A 20,658-nucleotide genomic window follows, 5' to 3' on the forward strand; every position below is an offset into this window, starting at 1 on the left:
TTGTTACTTAATCCCCTCATCCCATTTCATTTAAACCTGCAAACATAACCCTTACCATCAAGACAGCATTTGAGTGGGTGTAATACTGGGAAATATAGTAAAATTAAAGTCAGTGGGAATCAGGGGTAAATTCTTCACAATCTGGACTTACATCTAACACAAAGATAGTGGTGGTTTTGGCAACTAATTACGTAAGCCCCATACTTCGCTATAGGAGTTCCTCAATCTAACATATTCAGCTGCTTCATCGATAATCCTCCTTTCAATAAAAGATGAGCAGTGAATGTCACAGAGGAAAAATACTTTGGGTTGTGTTATTCTCCACAAATACTGGTCAATAAGTTTATTTATTAGTCACAAGTAAGGCTTATATTAACACTGCAATGACCTGTGAAATTCTCCTGACCTACCTGACCTGCTGAGTGTTTCCAGAATTTTCTGTTTTTATTTCAGAATGGATGATGTTCACTGAAGATTGTAATGGTTTCAGTTCCATTTGCAGCTCCTCAGATGAGGAGGCCCTCTTGTAGCAAGACCTGGACAACATTTGGGCTGCTATGTGGCCACACAAGTGCCAGGCAGTTAGTCACTCTGCCAGAGGGAATCTAACCACCTTGCCTTGACATTCAATGGATCTCCATCATTGATTCCCCAACCATCAACATTCTTGGTTGATGGGTGGAAGGGCTTGGGTGATGGTGTCTAATGACCCGAAACTTAACTGGACCAGCAAAATGAATTCTGTAGCCACAAGGGCAGGTAAGAGACTGGGTATCCTTGTGACGGTTGAGTCATCCCCTGATTCCCCAAAACATTTCCACCATTTACAAGGCACAAGATAGGAATGTGATGGAATATTTTTCACCAGTTTGGATAAATACAGCTCCAATAATGCTGAAGAAGCTCAATGCCATTCAAGACAAAACAACTCATTTGATCAGCACCCCATCCACCACCTTTAACATTGACTCCACCACTGGGGCACAGTGACAGCAATGTATACTAAGATGTGTTGAAGCTCCTCCTACAATACACCGAACCCACAACTCCTACCTCCTCAAAGGTCAAAGGAAGCAGATGTACGAGAATACCATAAACTCCATCTTCTCCTTGAAGTAACAAATATCCTGACTTGGAAAATATCACCATTCCTTCATTGTCACTGGGTCAAAATCCTGGCAACCCCACCATAACAGTAATAAGAATATATCTACACCAGCAATTCAAGTAGACAGCTCACCACCTCCCTCTCAATCAGAAATGGAAAATAAATGCTGGCCTTGCTAGTGATGCCCATATCCCATGAATAAATAGGTAAAAGAGAAGTAAGTAACTTTCTATCCATTTCTCACTTGCATTTAATCAGCTTCCCTGGAAATGCATCTTTGCTTTCCCCTCATCTACTACTTGTGAAAGAAAGCCGAGTGAAGAGTATTAGATCTGATAGCATCAACCCATTACTTTCCCAGAATCTTGGCTTTACCTTTCATTTCAGTCAAAGATGTAAAAAGATTTCTAGCATTCAGTTTATATCCTTAAAAGGAATATTTCTGCATTGGCACATGTAATATATTTCTTGTACATTACACTAAAATCAAATCATTACACAACAATCAGTTCAAGAATATATTCAATTGCAAATTTTGTAATGGAAAAAATACCTAATGTGCATATTTAATGAAAGAAAAAAATGAAATCTGCTTTGTTTCTAAATCAAACAACCCGCATGTCAATTGTTCAATTTCTGCCTGTTGCAGTTATTGTCTGATGGTTGTAGCATGCTTATATGTCCACTTTTCAGATTTCACATAAATATATTTTTTAGACTCCTAACTTAATTGAGTAAATTAATATAATGCGTGGAGCTATACTTTCCAGGTGCTTTCAGTTAAGTACTCATTGACTTCAGGTCTGAATTTTATTTTTTGTGCCTGTGAGTTGTGTTTGGAAGGAAGTGCTTTTCAAACTTCTTCCTGTTAACCTTTTTCATCAGGTGGGTTTTTCCACAATCACGAAACAGAACAAATGCCTGAAATTGGCATGACTTCAAACCTCAATAATTAAATGTTTGCTCAAAATTTTTTGATGACATGCCCTTTAACCACTGACTGAATGCTGGACTGTATTTTGCGTCCAAGTCCATCTGATTTTGTGTGTTTGTTCAACGATAACAGATCTAATAAGGACTTTGACACTGGAGGAACTTGAAATGAGTTGAAGATCTAAATTGGGATTGGACTATGAATTTGTGGAACACAATATTCATTGAAAGTGCTGACCACAGCATTTGTAGTAGAAATTTTATAAAGGACTATTGAGAGAATTAATATTTGCCTCTAAAACTAATGTTAGAATCACATTAGGTTTGCGAATTAGACTCTGGATACATTCTGATTCACCATCCTCTGCATGCGAGATATTTATTAACTGATACCTTCATGTGGAAAACTGACAAGAATCCAATTCAATAGACACAGATCTCTGGGCAGAAGTCAGCCTGCTTCCTGCCAACGGATTAAGAGTACAGCATGAGTGTCCAAGTATAGAGCCTAACTTTCCTGGAGACCACTGCAAGAATTCTGTTTTTTTTCTTGAAATCTGTCTTTGGGAAAATGTCCAGCTGCCTAAGGAGCTATAGCCACAGTAACACAAGTGCAGTGTGGAGCTTGAGGCTCAGCCTGTACACTTGGTGGTTCAGAGTGATTTGGATAAAACACTTAAAAACAGTGAGAAGTTTAAGGGCGGAGGGAAAGAATCCAGACAGGATTGCAAGGGTGAATCAATGAATATTGTAGTAATCATATGCATGTAAATTAAATGCAGAATGTTAAATTTGCATGATGTTTATGATTATAATTTAGTACAATATATTCCTGCCATTAATTCAATTCCAGAGCATTTTGAATGATATAACTTTAATCCACGTCAACAAGTACTTGTTGGCACGTTCAAAAAATGGAACTTGTCTAAGTCTTAATACCACTGTCAACTGCACATTTTTTGATTGGAAATGTGATTATGTTTAGGAATTTACCTGATGTTAACTCAGAAGATTTTAGGAAAATTGATCTTTCACTGTACAAATGGATTCACTGGGAGGTGAGTGGTAGCTCCAATATCGACATTGTGTAAATGGGCCCTTGCTTCATGTGTATACCACCTGAGTCATACCACTCGGAAAAAAACTACACAGATGGAAATCAGTGGAATGTGGCAACTCTGCGCATGGGCAATGGTCAACAAAATGCCAGAACTCGGATGGGCTGCATGTGGTCCCCGGGCCCAGGGTGCCCACCATTGGTCTCGAGCCAGCAGTGTTGTAGTTGTTACTCGCAATGCCTCACTGGTTCACTTTGACCAAGAGCTTATTTTTGATATTCCTGAAGTAGGAAGGAAAGAGTGAGTTAGTTGCTGGAGAGGCCTTAAGTAAAAATGTGGACCTAGATAAAAACATCACTTTAATAATGCATGAACAGATATAGCCTGAACATTTTTGTTATTTAAATACAGGTTTTATAATCAGCTGATCACACTCTAACATTATCCAAAGTGCCAATTGGGTTTTGTACACAATAATCTGAAATGTGGTTTTAAAGTAACCATGAGTTACAAGGGTTGAATTCTCCCATTTTGAGATTGTGTGCGGTGATGGGCGACTCCAGAGGCGCCTGTCCTGCTGACCACAATAACAGGCACCCATGCCAGATTCTATGCTTGAAACCTCATTAATTATGCACAAGTGCATTCCCCTCCAGGGTTACCTGGTGTGCTGGCAGCTGTCAGGTTTAAAGGTCCCAGCGCCATATTTAAATACCAGCCCAGCACATTCATATCACTCTTTCCAGCCCGGTCTTCTTCACCAGACCATGTAGGATGTCAGAAACCCAGAGGGAAAAGGCTAGCAGCCTCAAGGAGAAATCTGTTCCTTCATTCATCCACCTTCCCCGAGCCCGTCACCTGTGAGGTGCCCATGCCCCTTGAACCACTATCCAATGCACCTACGTTCTTTGTGCATCCCCTTCCTGTAAACAATATGGTATTGCTTTGACCCCCCTTGTTTGTGAGTTTTTCATGCAATCTTGTTGGGGTCCAGCTTCCCTCCCCTCAGCCTTCCCTCTGTCTTCCATTGTTCATCGCTTTCATCCATCTCCTTGCCCCTTGTGTGTCCTCACCAACCTGCAGCCCCAGTCTTTGCGGAGCCCTCCCTCTGCCTAGGCTCCCCTTGTCTTTGTTAGGCCACACGCCCCACCCATCGGCCTCACCTTGCACCCGATCGTCGGTCAAACTTTGGATCTTTGTTACGGAGGCTGCGTGAATCCCATAGCACAGTTTTGCCAGATAGACACTGGTGTGTGGCACCGGGGGAGGAGATCCCTGTACTTCCCAACCCCAAGGGTTATATTTATTTGACTCAGTGACACAGGAAAGTCCATGGATCCCTTAGCACGGTGCTGTCTATGAAGGTCAACATGGCATGGAGGTGGAGGCAAAGACTGCTGATTTTGTCAAGCTTCTGCTGAACATGCAGTGGGATCTCCCATATTTCACATGACACCAAAGAAAATAATAGTGGGCAGACTTCATCAACTTCATTTTCTTATAGTGATTTGATTTAAAATGTTATTAATAGATACCATAAATATGGATGAACAAATGCCATACTCACCTGTCACCAAAAGCATCATGAGTGAGTTGGGAAAATTCCACGCAAGGATCCTAAAAATATAGACCTTGCTGTCCCAAGTTGAAAACGGACACCACTTCATCAGTTTATGGCCCTTATCAAAAAGCTTTCCAAGTTTTCTAACCTCAGCTTCTGAGCCTAACTCTGAAACCTCACCCCACTCTTCACAAATATTGACTCCCCTCCCTCCAACAACCAGTTCCTAGTCCTGACCTCAAATTATAGAAACATTTCTCTATATCCATGTTCCTAAATGAAGCCAGCACAACTATTCCAAAATGTTCCTTTCTGGGCTTCATATCTACAATCCTGGCCCAAACTCTTGAAACATCTTTTTCAGTGCAGTATTAACCCCTTGCTATGTTACTTTTAGGTTTTATATATTTCCACCATCTCCCATTCAAAAGGTTTTCTTCAGCCACCTATTTTGTGATTAGGTTCCCAACCCAACCTTTCAATAATCCATAGGAGAATCCATAGACAATTCAGCCGTCTTAGAAAAAACACAATAAAGTTGGTTGTAGTTAATATGGATCCTGAAATTTATCACTACCTTCCAATCTACAGTTCCCTAACTAAGTCTTATTTGAAGGCTTCTTGGTGGCACAGTGGTTAGCACAGGTCAGAGACCCAGGTTCAATTCTGGCTTTGGGTAACTGTGTGGAGTTTGCACATTCTCCCCATGTCTGTGTGGGTTTCCTCTGGGTGCTCCGGTTTCCTCCCACTGTCTAAAGATGTGCAGGTTAAATGGTTTGGCCATGCTAAATTGCCCCTTGGTGTCCAAAGATGTGTAAGTTAGATAGATTATGGGATCGGGCAGGGTTATGGAATAGGGTGAGAGAGGCTGGGTAAGATGCTCTTTTGGAGAGTCAGTGCAGACTAGATGGGCTGAGTGGCCTCCTTCTCCACTGTAGGGATTCTATGGATCTGTGAGCCTTAACAACAGTTAGACATTGTGATCTTAAGAGGGTACAGCTGCACTTTAGTATTTGAATAATACTGTGACTCTGTGCTATCGCAGTCCAGGGCTTAATTAATTCACTATTAATTTATTACAACATTGAAACAAGGTTGTTAGTTTAAAAATAAACACTGAGTAGTTAAATTCTTAACCAAATGAATTTCTCTCCTGGTAAGGTACACAAACAGGCCAAGTGAACAAAGAAACTCTTCTGCTTGTCCCTGTGTTACAAACTATCTGGGAAATGAAGCTTGGTGTCAGGTGAATGGGAAAATGCTTCCTGTGTGTTCCATCATTTTCTATTTGTATTTTAGAGCTTCGGTATTTGTGGGTTTTTTTCTTATTTCTGCACAAGATAATTTAACACTGTTACATTGAGAACTTACTATTTTTATGTGCATTACTAGTAAATGTTGCTGTCAGCGTATCTTCACACCCATACTGCTGTTTCCCCTTTGGGAAATGGTGGGGGAAGTAGTGGATGGATTTCTGAGCTGATTATCAGCCTCTTGCACCATGTTGAACACTCCTTCCGTAGCCAACAAGACCTAGCATTGGTCTCAAACCAGGAGTTTCTGATCCAGTGCTGGGATGCTACCACCTCATCATGAGGCCTCCTATTGGTAAATAAGAACTGTTGGTTACACAGTTTAAAATTTCTCGAATCTTAATTTTCCCTGTAAAAGCAGATCTTATACCGCACAGTACCTGCTGATGGCACCACAGAACTTGTTGTTTTTAGTAACCCCATCAATAGGCAGTTTATGATCCTGCAGCTTTGATGCACATCTATCATCCATTTGGGAACATTTTATTTTCACTTTATATCTATATTGACATGTGGACAATCAAATCACAGAATCCCTACAGTGTAGAAGGAGGCCATTTAGCCAGTCGCGTCTGCATCAACCACAATCCCATCCTATCCCTGTAATCCCATGCATTTACCCTGCTAGTCCCCCTGACACTAAGCGGCAATGTAGCATGGCCAATCAACCTAAACCCTAATCTTTGGACTGTGGGAAGAAACCAAAGCACTCGGAGGAAACCCACGCACCTACGAGGAGAATGTGCAAACCCCACACAGTGACCTCATAGTTAGAATTACAATTGCACAGGTATTTTTTTAAATTTTCCTACATAATTGCTGGAAGTGTGATCTGATAACAACACAGTGAGGGCAAAGGGCACCTAGGATCTCAATGAACAGTGTGACCAATGTTGTGTCACAGTAACCAATGAGATTAAAGGATGAAGAAATAATAAAGGAATAGTCATTAGAAGGACCGAGAAGGAGAGTAGATTCGAATTGGTGAATTCAATGTCAAATCGGAAATAGGGGGTCAAAGAGAGAGGGAAAGGTAAAATAAGAGCTTAAAAATGTAAGATTAAAGGTTAACTTTTAAAATATCTCTGACAACAATTCATGCTGTGATTAATTGTTCACTTTCTGCGTAAGCAAGGTTGAATAGGAATCTTTAACAATTATCATTTTGTTAAAATTATATTTAAGCTGCCAATAACAAGACTTAACTTTCTCTGACAAGATTAGGCAATTGATCTACTAATGCAGCAACTTAATGGGAATCACGAAGACATTAAGGTCGAGAAGCCATGTTTAAGAAGCAAATGGTGGAGCGGCACCAATCAGACAGCATCATGTGGAATTTGTAAAATGCTGGGCATCTCCTCCTTGCCACAATTTGCCACTGGCCAGCTTGCAGATAGAACCCCTACAGTGCAGAAGGAGGCCATTCAGCCCATCAAATCTGCACTAACAACACTTCCACCTAGCCTTATCCCCATAACCCAATGCATTTACCCTAGCTAGACCCCCTGACACTAAGGGGAAATTCAGTACGGCCAATCCACCTAACTGCACTTCTTTGCACTGTGGGGGAAAACCAGAGCATCCGGAGAAAACACACGCAGACACAGGGAGAACGTGCAAACTCCACGCAGAGAGTGTTCCAAGCCGGGAATCGAACTCGGGTCCCTGGCGCTGTGAGGCAGCAGTGTGAACCACTGTACCACCATTGTCTCTTATGCCCATTGTCTCTTATGTCCCTGTGTGTTAGTATGCCTTATTGTAAAATGACAAGATATGAACAATGATAGCATGTATTTTATAATGATCATTGATGTCTAGGGCAGAAATGCATCTGAGCAGGTTGCTATGATACAGCAAGTTGAGCAGTACAATGCCACTGTGCCAGCAAAACATCGAATTACCACCTCTGTGGAGATTGAGAAAACACGAGAAGAACTTTATCAGCTCTTTGGGCATGGAGATGTGGTATGTTTTATTCTAGAAATGTTAAAGAACAGACGATTATATGAACTGGGCCAATTAAACTGACCTGTTTATTAACATCAATAATAATTACATTTATATAAAGTTATATTGCAGTACATCTCAGGAGTACCTCATGGAATGAATTACTTTTAGTCTTGTGATTGTATTGTTTTATGGGCAAACAAAGCATCCACCAGCAAAACCCCACGATTAGCAAAAGTCTGATCATTTACTGAAACCTTTTTTGTTGCATTAGATGACAGGGTGAATGGGAATAGGGGATGTGGTTCATTCATCAAACAAAATTCATGATGATCTTGCAATAGGATCATTCATAATACGCACCCCAATTGTTCAAATGGGCAGTTAGCACCTCGAGCTTGTATCTCCTCCTATAGGATGCCACTTCTGACACTGAAGCAATTTCTCTTAGGATTATGGGTTGACATCATTCTTTTGACCCAAACCTTTAATCTTCAGGAGTGGAAAGTTCACGAACTGAGCCAAACTTGGAAGAAGAGCCGGAATAGCCTCAATTTATTGTTGTCTTAATGTTACATTAATAGTTGATGGTGTAATAGTTGTACAGTGTGATAGTGGATGGACGATAATTGTGTGAAATATTTTGAGATATTTTTGATTTTGTTCAGACAGCACTATTTTGTAAGGAATATGGAGGCTAAATGCAGGTCTTGCATATACCAGGTGTTCCTCTGTGGATCAGGTAGGAGATCTGCACTCTGAATACTCTGGAGAGATATGGCCTCCCGTGGGTGCTTTCCACCCTGTCATGCTGTTTTCCAAGCGGAGTGCACAGAATCACAGAACTGTTACAGTGCAGAAGGAAGGCATTCAGCACCAGCTCTCTGAATGAACAATTCACTTGATGCCTTCTCCCTTTAAGCCTACACATTCTTCCTTTTCAGGCAACAGTCCAATTCTCTTTTGAATGCTTTGAGTGAACCTGCCTCCACGACATGCTCGGGCTGTGCATTCCAGACCCCAACCACTTGCTGCATGAAGAAGAGTTTGCTCATTTTTCTTAGATTTTCCTATCACTTGAGCTTTTTTTGCCACTAACTTTAAATCCGTGCTCCTTTGTTCTCTATCCACGTCTCCCTATCAATTCTAGGGTCTCGACCCCTCATGATTTTAAATACCTCGATCAAACCTTCTCTCAGCTGCCTTTTCTCCAAGGAAAACAGTTCCAGATTCTCCAGTTTATCTTCGGAACTGAAATTCCTTATCATTGGAACCATCCTTTTGAATCATTTCTGCACTCTGTCCAATGTCTTTGCATCTTTCCTAAAGCGTGATACACAGAGCTGGACGCAATTCTGCAGCTGATGCCAAATCATTGCCTAATACAAGTTCAACACAACCTCCTTGCTCTTGTACACTTGGCCCCTACTTATGAAGCTCAGAATACTCTGTGCTTTATTAATGCTCTCTGAACCTGTCCTACCTCTTTCAATGACTTATGCACATGTACATTTAGGTTCCTGTGTTCCAAGACTCCTTTTAAAGTTGTATCCTTTCTTTCATATTACCTCTCCGTGTTCTTCTTTCAAAAATGAACCCTTTCACATTTCTCCGCATTGAACATTATTTGCTGCTTGTCCATCCATTCTATTAATTTGTCAATGGGAGGGATTTTCTGGCCCTTTCTTCTGGCAGGATTTTCCAGTCCCACTGAAGGCAAACCCTGCTGCAGGTTCCCTGGGGGCCAGACAGTTAAACCATGCAAGTTGTCATTGCCTTTGGCAGCAATGGTTTTCCATTGTATTATCCCATCTGTCATGAGCACACTATTTCTTCTTCATTTTAACCTGTTTCTCATTTGTCAACCAGGGAATTTTGGATTTGTTGACCCTCCTGCTCCTTTTCGGGGAATATACTTGACTGTACCCAAGCTATCACTTCTTTGAAGGCAGCCCATTGTTCAACTGCCTTTTATCCTGCCATAGAGCATAGGTTTCAGGAAAGTCAGGACATCTTCTGTAAGACAACAGATGGAGAGTGTGGCTTGTAAGAAAATGCAGCTTGTACATTGGGATGCTGTTAAGATCATTTTTTAGGGAGCCAAGAGGAGCAAAGCAACATATTTTCAGTGGCCATTATGAAGTTTGTTACCAAACATCTGAAAATACAAAGAAAGAATAAATCCTATCAAATTGACCACTGCCTGCATGCTTGCAAAATAAATATACTTTTTTTTGTCTATTGCGTGCCTTAGGTTTTTGTCAGCAAAGATGTTGCCGGACATTTTGGGTTTAATTCAGCTTCAGAAGCAGTGAAAGGACTTTACAACCGGGTAAAGCCAGGGTGAGTACAGCCAGAGACCTGACCTGCATTTTCTCTCACATTCCATTGAACTAAATAGATTTGAATGAAAAATATATCATGTAAATAGGAGTTTATTACCACATTGTCATCTGTCCTCTAGGCCATTGCATCAGGCCTCTGCGCTCAAGTACTTGCAGCAGTGTGAACTTACTAGATCTTACCTTACTGGAACCTGCAGCAACTTACATAGAATTTGTTAGAGCGTGCAGCAAACTAACAGGCCTTTAGGCCTGATTGGTCCATATTGTCCACTCAAACCTCCTTCCATCTTTACTCATTTATCTCTATTAGCATAATTCTCTCTCTATTCCCTTTCTCCCACGTACACCTATCGAGCTTCTGCTTAAATGTATCTACCCTATTCTCCTCACTGACTCCCTGTCACAGCAAGTTCCATATTGTCAAATATGAACAAAAAGAAGTTTCTTCTGAATTCTTGGTGACTATCTTATATTAATGACCTCTAATTTTGCTTCTCCACACAAGTGAAAATACTCTCTGTGTTTCCTCTGTCAAAATCTTTCATAGTTTGAAGACCTCTCTTAGTTCAGCCGTCGATAAGATAGATTAGACAAAGAAAAGCTGTTCCTATTAGCTGATGGTGCAAGGAATAGAATCATAGAATCCCTGCAGTGCAGAAGGAGGCCATTCAGCCCATTGAGTCTGAACCGATAAATATTCCACCCCGGCCTTATCCCCGTAACCCTTACTCTGCTAGTCCCCCTGAAATGAAGGAGCAATTTTGTGTGGCCAATCAACCTAACCCACACATCTTTGACTAGCGAGCTCAGCAAGAGGTGGAGGAGGGATATGAGGGAGAACATTGTTTACAGAGCCAGTGGTAATGACCTGGAACTCACTGCCCACGAGGGTGTGGGAAACAAAGGTGTTCAGTGAACTCAAAAGTAAGTTGGATCGACATTGGAGAAAAATAAACCTGCAGAATTACGAAGTTACAGAGGGAAATGGGACTGACTGGGTTACTAAATGGATGGTTGATATGGACTCAGTGGGCTGAATGGACTCCATCTATGTTGTAATGACTATGGTTCTGAGTGGAATCTTACTGTTTTGAGATCTGGATCAAAAGTGGGACCAGACCCTGCTGATGAAGCCTGAGTTGCACATCTGTGATCTTACCTGAGGCACACAATTAATAGACTGCCTCCAAGACACTGTCCTAAGATGTTACAGACAACCAACCAGCCCAATGAGAGGGCCAGAGCATTATCCTGCTGGAAGTTCCACCCGGAGAGGTGGGTAATGCTGTGGCAGTGAGGGCCCCTCAAGATGGAAGCTGCATAAAATTGTAAAAATACTTGTGGCCTCAACTGTCAGGTCATGAAGGGGATGGCCTTGGGCCGCAGTTGTAACCTCGTGGTCTGGTGAGGGGTAAGAATTGGAGGCACACAGATACCCAGGTGAGCCACTGGCAAACTGCCTCCAGACACCAGCTAGGCTTTACCCTCAATGAGGGGCACATCCACCACTGACAAAATCCCAGCAGCATTCCCAACCCGCCCACAATGGGGCATGTAAATGTTTATTGGCTACCCGCCACTGTTAGGTTCTTGCTGCGTCTCCCCCTCATCACCACTTTTGGCAAGAGAAGCTTAGGAGCCAGAACTTGTCAGCTTGCCAATCCAAATCCCTCCTGCCCTACTTCCTCCCAATCCCACTGTCAAAGCCATCTTAGTGGGACCAGTAAGATTAGGCCTATTGATTCCATAACATCATATCCTTCCTATAATATAGAAACAGGAATTGTACACAGTTCTGCAAATGTCCTATCAATGTTTAACATAAGTTTAGTCTAACTTTTTTACTTTTAAATTCTGTCCCTGTACAAATAAACCCTAGAGTATGGTTTGTTATTTTATAGCCTCGTTAAGCTGAATGTTTAAGATGATTTAATATCAATTTCTTTGCTTCTGGTACTCCGAGTTATTTTGATAAAACATTTTCCATAAGTTATTACCCTTTCTTCGATAAAGAATTAGAAATGAAATTTCATTGGAAGCACGAACTTACGCTGCAGACTTCATTCTCTTTCTCTCCTTTAGTGCTTACCTTATCTGTGCCTGGGCTGAGAAAGGAGCTGATGCAATGGGTCCTGATGGGGTCTTTCATTCAGATGCCTTTCCTCCTGAAAAGCTTGTGGATACCCTTGGAGCAGGAGATACATTTATTGCAGCGATATTATTTTCACTGTGTAATGGTGAGTCTACTAGATTAGTGTGATATCTAGTTTTTTTGGAAGGAGCTGGGTAGTCATATTTTGTGGCAGGGGAGGGTGTTGTTGTATTTTGATAAGTTGGCTTCAAGTAAAGTAAACTTGCCCCAGAGGTAGATTCAGAGAACCTTGTTCAGATGTTTGTCAAGTCAACCAAAGCTTTCTGAAATCAACACTCCACAGTGATGTCCATAGGTTTTTTTCACTCTCCTACAATAGATAGGGTGACAACTGTACTCTGGACATGTAAGTTGTACTTATGTATTTGATGAGTTCTCATTTGGTGAGTTCTCCATTTCAACCTGACTACAAGGGCAAAGTGGAGACAAGATACTTTTCCAAAGAGAGAGAGAATCGAACAAGTTACCTCTTAGATTTAAAGTAAAGTTATTTCTGCCTGTGAGTGAAGGTGGGGTTAAGGACATCAAAACATCTTTTAAAAATTGAGATTTTCTAACCTTGCCCCTTTTTTCTTTCATTAAGGCACAGACCTCCAGCATGATATAGTTCCTTGGGTTTCACTTTGCTGAAGTCAGCATTCGTGTGTGAATTTGCAAAGTGAGATGTGTTAAACATAGAAAATAGGGGTAGGCTATTCATCCTTTCAAACCTGCTCCACCATTAATTATGATCGTGGCTGATCATCCAACTCAGTAATCTGTTCCTGTTTACCCCAATATCCTTTAATCCTTTTAGTCCCAGAGCTATATCAAATCCTCCTTGAAAACATACAATGTTATGGCCTCAACTGCCTTCTGTGGTAGAGAACTCACAGGCTCACTACCCTCTGGGTGAAGAAATTTTTCCTCATCTCACTCCTAGATGGTCTAACCCGAATGCTCAGAATTTGACCCCAGTTCTCGACTCCCCAGCCATTGGGAACATTCTTCCCGTACCTACACTGTCGGGCCCTGTTGAACTTTATAGATTTCTATGGGATCCCCCTTCATTCTTCTATACTCCAATGAATATAATCCTAACCGACTCAATCCCTCCTCATCCATCAGTCCCGTTATTTGGTTATGGATCACATTGCAGTCAGGATTGACCCTGTCTTCACCCAGATACCCATACACATAATTTTTAAAAAAATATTAAAAATCACTGAGTTAGGACTGGGATGGTTAGTAAATATTTTCTTTCTCAGCTATAGTCGCTGAAGCTAATTGTAGTTTCCTCCGCTTATTACCCTGCCTAAGATCAGTTAATTGAGTACAAAGTGGCATCTTGGACCTTGCTGATTTAAATAGCTTAGTACCATGTTGCACTTATATTGACAAACCTCATAGTAGGAATGCTATTTTTGTGGCATTCTATAACATTGCCAAATGATCTTGTTGCTCTCAGTTGAATCTTGTAAAAGCAATGGGGGTCTCAGCTGCTGGTTGGAGAGTCTTTGGGGAAGCGCAACCACATCTTGTAGCACTCAGGCATATGATAGGTCAGCAGCAGACCTTCACCCCAGATTAAGGACCCCATGGGCAGGTGTCCTGCCTGCTGGGAGCTGCCAGCCAATCAGAGGCAAGCTCTTACTCAGTAGGGTCACTCACAAAAAAACCTGCAAACATAGGTTAATACTAAGAGTGGCGGGATGTGACACTTAAGTGGACAATAACTGAGATCCTTAAGAACCTCCATTGGCAGCAGGGTTGGAAGGATGTCCAAAAACATTCTTGCCACAGGCTGAAGGTTCCACCACTTGTCACCCTCCCACTCATAAGAACATAGAAAGTAGGCAATTCAGCCCTTCGAGCCTGCTCTGCCATTTAATCAGATCATGGTTGATCTTTCCCTAGTCTCAAATTCATCTCCCTACCTGTTCCCCATATCCCTTTATATCAGAAATATATCTCTCTCCTTCTTGAAACCATATAATGATTCAAATTCCATTAACTGCTCCCCACCCCTTAACCACCAAACTCAGCATGGGTCAGGAGACAAGATTTCACCCTCAGTATTTACATTGATTAGAAAATGACTCAAGAATAAAAAAGAAAGGATCACAAAAGTGTATGATTCTTCAAGTTATTTGGATAAACTTTGGTAATATTATGCAATGATCAGCATGACACTCTGTGTTGTAATTTTCTTACAGGCAAATCTATCCAGGAATCACTGACATTTGGATGCCAGATTGCAGGGAGAAAGTGTGGATTTCAAGGATATGATGGAATTGTCCAATGAAATGTGTTAGAGGAACGAATAGCCACATATCATAGGAATGAGAAAGATCTACAGAGGAACCTACATTTTCGTTCATGTACCACCTGATATGCAAATAGATAATAGTTTTGATGATTCCCTTTTATTTTCAAACAATTAAACACAATAATGATCAAAATGTTAAGAGATCAGTTTGAATAGACAGAAAGAAACTACTTCTGTTGGTTGGAGAGTCTAGTTTGTATGGGGTGAACATTAACTGAGGATTCATTTGTGCTTCTACAAATTGGTACAGATTGAAACAAAGATAAGAGCAAATTACTGCGGATGCTGGAACCAAAGAGACACAGAAAATGCTGGAAAATCTCAGCAAATCTGTCAGCACCTGTGGTGAAAGAGTAGAGCCAATGTTTCAAGTCTGGATGATCTTTTGTCAGAGCTGAAGACAAAGAATGAGGATGGAAATATGGCTGTGAAAATGAGTTTTGGTTAAAACCTTATCAAACTCCAGGAGGGAAATGGAAAGCAATGGAAAACAAGGTGAAAGAGACAAACGGAAATTCTGTTGGGAGAAGAGCAGTACTTCCTCAGGATAGGCATTGCAGGAAGGAACTTTGTCTTCAGCTCTGATGAAGGATCATCTAGATTCAAAATGTTAGCTGTACAGATTGAAACCGTGCTTGTTGGGTTAGGAGATGCATATTTGCAATGTGTACTCCTGTAAGTAATGCCTATGAAAGTGTATAAAGATTTGGTACTCTTCGATCCTTCACCACATGGCTTTCTAAAGCAGCACGGTGGCATAGTGGTTAGCACTGATGCCTGTCAGAGCTGGGGACCCGGGTTCAATTCCTGACTTGGGTCACTGCCTGTGTGGAGTTGCACGTTCTCCCTATGTCTGAGTGGGTTTCCTCCGGGTCCTCCAGTTTCCTCCCACATTCTGGTTAGTTGCTTTGAACTGAACAGTCGCTGGACTGTGGCAATTAGGGGAATTTCACAGTAACTTCACTGCAGTGTTAATGTAAGACTTACTTGTGACTAATAAATAAACTTTAACTTTTCTGGAGTATTGCAACGAGGGCTCATGTAAAAAATAGTTGGATTTTTCAGGAATGAAATTAGGGAACATTTCTACATGCAAAAGAAGGGTAGAAATTTGGAACTCTTCCCTGAAGATGGAAATTGATGGTGGTTCAATCACTAATTTTAAATCTGAGATTGTTAGATTATTGCTGAGCCGGGATATTAAGGGGAAGGGCCAAGGTAGGCTGCAGTTTAGTCATGATCACATTGAATGATAAAATGAGCTCAAGGGGCCAAATGGCCTACATCTGTTCCTATGTTCCTTCACATGAGAACATGGGAATTGCTGAATGAAAAAAGATCGCAAACGGTCAAGTTTGTCTTCCATCATCTGATAGGCACATGATAATAATGATAATATAATGGAGTTGTTGACTAACCATAGCCATCAATTTCTATCAATTAATCTACAATTGATCCAGGCATGGGATATGGAAAGCTCTATGTGATAGAAAGCTATGGAATCCATAGTTCTAAAGTAATTTTCTCCAGCTTGCGATTCTAAAGCTGAATATATGAAGATAAGAACATAAGAAATAGGAGCAGGAGTAGGCCATCTAGCCCTTCGAGCCTGCCCCACCATTCAGTAAGATCATGGCTGATCTGTCGTGTCTCAGTTCCACCTTCCTGCCCTCTCCCCATAACCCTTAATCCCCTCGCCTATCAAAAACCTATCAACCCGCGTCTTAAATATATTTAGCGAGGCAGCTTCCACCACTTCAACGGGCAGAGAATTCCAGAGATTCACCACCCTTTGAATGAAGAAGTTCCTCCTCAACTCCGTTCTAAACCGCCCCCCCTTTAACTTGAGGCTGTGCCCTCCAGTCCTACTGTCCTTTCTGAGCGGGAAGAGCCTCTCCACCTCTATCCTATCCATCCCATTCATCATCTTATACATCTCAATGAGATCTCCCCTCATTCTTCTAAACTCTAACGAGTACAAGCCTAGTTTATTCAGCCTCTCCTCATAGTTCAACCCCCTCAACTCCGGTATCAGCCTAGTAAACCTCCTCTGCACTCCCTCCAAGGCCAAAATATCCTTGCATAAGTGCGGCGACCAAAACTGCACACAGTACTCCAGCTGCGGCCTCACCAGTGCCCTGTACAGTTGCAGCAAGACCTCCCTACTTTTATATTCAATCCCCCTCGCTATGAAGGCCAGCATCCCATTCACCTTCCTGACCACCTGCTGCACCTGCAGGCTGGGTTTTTGCGACTCATGCACAAGGACCCCCAGGTCCCTCTGCACTGTCGCATGCTGCAGTTTTTCACCATGTAAGTAATAGTCCTTCCTACCATTATTCCTACCAAAGTGGACCACCTCACACTTGCCAACATTAAATTCCATTTGCCAGTTCCTGGCCCATTCGCCCAGCCTATCTAGATCCTTCTGCAGACTTTCCACACCCTCCGCACAATTTGCCATTCCACCAATCTTGGTGTCATCAGCAAATTTCAACGCCATACACTCGGTTCCCTCCTCCAGATCATCTATATAAATGGTAAATAGCTGAGGCCCCAGCACCGACCCCTGGGGCACTCCACTAGTCACCAACTGCCAATCCAAATAGCACCCATTGATCTCCACTCTCTGCCTCCTATTTGACAGCCAATCCCCTATCCACGCTAACACCCTACCCCCAACTCCATGCTCCCTGACCTTCTGTAATAGCCTCTTGTGCGGCACCTTATCAAACGCCTTCTGAAAATCAAGAAACACCACATCCACCGGCTCTCCTCTATCCACCGCCCTAGACACATCCTCATAAAACTCCAATAAATTTGTCAGACACGACTTCCCCTTAACGAAACCGTGCTGCGTCTGCTCTATCAAACAATTCTCCTCAAGATGCCTCGCTATTTTCTCCTTGATCACGGATTCTAACATTTTACCTGCAACAGACGTTATACTAACCGGCTTATAATTCCCCACCTTTTGCCTGCCACCCTTCTTAAACAACGGCATAACATTAGCCGTTTTCCAATCTTCCGGCACTTCCCCGGAATCCAGCAACATTTGGAAAATAATCATCAAGGCATCCACTATCGCCTCTGCCATTTCTTTCAGAGCCCTTGGATGCATTCCATCCGGTCTTGGGGACTTGTCCACAATCAGTCCCTCCAGTCTTTCGAGCACTGCCAAGCATTCTCGCATTGCAAATTTGCAATGTAGTAAATCCACTGAATGTTGGACCGAAACAAATCATTGAATGACTTGATTCATAATTGGTTCCTGAAAACATTGTTTAATATTTTAGTCACATGCATTTGATCAATGACATGGTTGTTTGATATCAGTTTATTTAGAAATCTTGTAGTTCAATAACCTGGAGGATCACATCTAATGTTAATAAGATTTACTAAATTCAGGGGTTGTTTGGAGCTGAGAACTTCACCCAAATTTCTTCTTGTGGAATTCTAGTGTGGAAGTGTGGGAATGTTAGCAACTAGAACGAATTACCCAATTATTATTTTATACATTTGTTCAATCAATAGCTGAGATTTGTGCATATTGGATTCCGTGTTCACAAACAATTCATGTCAAAGTTACAACTGTAACAGCATGACCAGTTTACAAAATTTCCTATTCCTTATTTGAGATCCAACATTGAAAATACTACACTCTGCAATATGTCATTTATAATTCTGAATTTACCTTGATCAGTTGTTCTATTCCAACATTTGATTTCTTCCTCTTCTTTGAAGGGAGTAATGCATTGAACTTAATATTACCAAAGGTTACTAACAAAATGGAGATGTCCAGTTCAGAGAATGTACTCTAATGTATATGCATTATTAAGATCTGTCTTCTTCCTTGATAATATGTTTGCAGTATCAGCTCTGTGTACATCATATAACAATGTTCACTATATTAGTCTGCAAATAGTATACAATATAATATCTTTGTTCTCTTTAATGTCTGCTTACAACCAATCAATAGTGTGTGCACTGTCAGTTTTTTCGGTATATTGTCATGTTTCACTACAAGAACTACAATGTCTACCTGCTGATTGGTGTCTGCATGCACTGTAATGAATATGTCAGCATTTATCCCCATACTTATTTTTGAAGACTGTGGGATAACTTTGTGGGAAACATCTGAAACTTTGAACTGTGACATAACTTCCATAAGGATTGATATCTGAAAATAAATTTATTTTTCACATTTACAACATTCCTATCACTTGTGCCAAAAAAAGGAGTCAACCAAAGTCACAATAAAATAATGGAACAGAGAATATGGCTGGGGTTTAGGACATAGCAGTGGCACCATTAACCAGCCAAGATGGGGATAAACTGCCTCAGCTGATCATGGAAGCCCTGATAGGATTTTACGATCCCCTCAAATGAATAAAAAGAGAAAATGCTGGAAATACTCAGGGTGTTCTGATGAAGGGTTGTCATTTATTAAAAACAATTAACTCAGTTTCTCTCAGATGCTGTCTGACCAGCTGAGTGTTTCCAGTATTTTCTGCTTTATTTCACATTTCCAGCATCTGCATTATTTTGCATTTCCCTTTTTGAATCCACATTGCTATTAGAATTCTTTCAAAAATGTTACGAATAAAATGACCAATTATTTGTTTTTCAAGGATATTTTCCATACCGATGTGCAAACAATTATGAATCCCTTGGCAACTTAGCATGTCTACGGTACACTTCCAATCAGCCCCAGGCAAGGACTACATTGCATTTTCACTAACGTTCTTAAAAATACTGACATATTAGCTACAGAAGCACTAATCATAAAGGCAAAGTTACACCAGACACGATGCTGCATGAGTAACTGGTGAATGAAGAATTTTTTATGATGCATTCATGATTGGGAAGCAATCTCATGATGAAGCAACAAAATAGGTTATAAAGATTATCAAAGAGTCTCTGAAACAGTTGGGAATAAATGTGAACAACCTGCTCAAGATAAGTAAGCACGGCACGCAAAATGTCTGTGAAGGTGCGTCCTACTTTGAAGACCATTGAATTGCTGTTGATGAATGTAAAGGCCGGCTGACAAAGTCATGTTTAAAAATCAAACATCCCAATCTAATGTACCTGGACTCCACTGTTCACTTTGTACGTGTATGCAAATTAAAGGTGAAACATAAACAAGATACTTACTGAATGCAGTAATGGTTCTGTGGTTTTAAGATGTATGATTTAAGTTTTTAATGTGAAATAAATACTTGATTTAATCAAAATGAATCCTTGACTTTGTATCCAGAGGCATAGAAAATGGAATTTGTGCAAGACTTTAGTGATGTGTAGTTGGAATATTGTTTACTGTTTTTTAATACTATTATAGGAATGATTTATAAAGAATGGAACGGGAGATAGACTCATTGTTTTCAGGGTAGGTTTAAGCTTTACAAAGAGAGACTTGAAATGCTTACCTCATTACAGTGGGGAAGGGTTATAGAACTGACAAGATCTTAACAAGGTAAATATTTTTCCCACCGGGTGGTAAGATGGTAATGTAAGAACATAAAATAATCTGATAAACCACTGAATCAGAGGTTTTTAAAATATGGAATTTTCTGTTAAAAAAAGGCATAAAAGCTAATTACTTTAATTCTTTTAAAAGGAAACTCGATAGCTGCTCAGGAAGGTCAAGTATTAGAGTATCGGAAATGGGTAGGAATATAGGGTTAGATAAGGATACTATTTAGAGAAAAATATCAGTATGGCAATGTCCTGCTCTAGTCTAGAATATAATTTATGACTCTTTTCTCATACATAAACTTAAATGTTACACGATAATCTTGAGATGAATTGTTGTTTTCAAATAAATTGACCTAGCATGCGAACAATCCTAAAATAAGTGTGTAGTTCTATAAATATTTGTTAATTTAACTGTTGGAAAATCATGCATGAAAAATAAATCATCAGGCGAG

At 40.8% G+C, this 20,658-nt stretch overlaps 1 protein-coding gene across 6 annotated transcripts in view; it reads left to right on the forward strand.

The window, feature by feature from the left end:
* The window catches only part of khk (ketohexokinase), a 39,616-nt gene extending 23,320 nt beyond the window's left edge, over positions 1-16,296 (forward strand). For 4 of the 6 annotated variants that reach the window (XM_080196955.1, XM_080196956.1, XM_080196957.1 and 1 more), the window contains 5 exons: positions 3,027-3,099; positions 7,795-7,941; positions 10,178-10,266; positions 12,351-12,505; positions 14,616-16,296. In XM_080196955.1, coding sequence (XP_080053081.1) covers positions 3,027-3,099; positions 7,795-7,941; positions 10,178-10,266; positions 12,351-12,505; positions 14,616-14,704 — 553 coding nt within the window. In that variant the 3' untranslated portion in view covers positions 14,705-16,296. Of the gene's footprint in view, positions 1-3,026; positions 3,100-7,794; positions 7,942-10,177; positions 10,267-12,350; positions 12,506-14,615 lie in introns of those variants that run through there. The other 2 variants (XM_080196958.1, XM_080196960.1) reach the window with 2 other exon arrangements.
* Positions 16,297-20,658: the final 4,362 nt, after the last annotated feature.

Source organism: Carcharhinus amblyrhynchos, chromosome 10, assembly GCF_965287045.1.
Source record: "Carcharhinus amblyrhynchos chromosome 10, sCarAmb.v2.hapA, whole genome shotgun sequence".
Taxonomy (NCBI): Eukaryota; Metazoa; Chordata; class Chondrichthyes; order Carcharhiniformes; family Carcharhinidae; genus Carcharhinus; species Carcharhinus amblyrhynchos.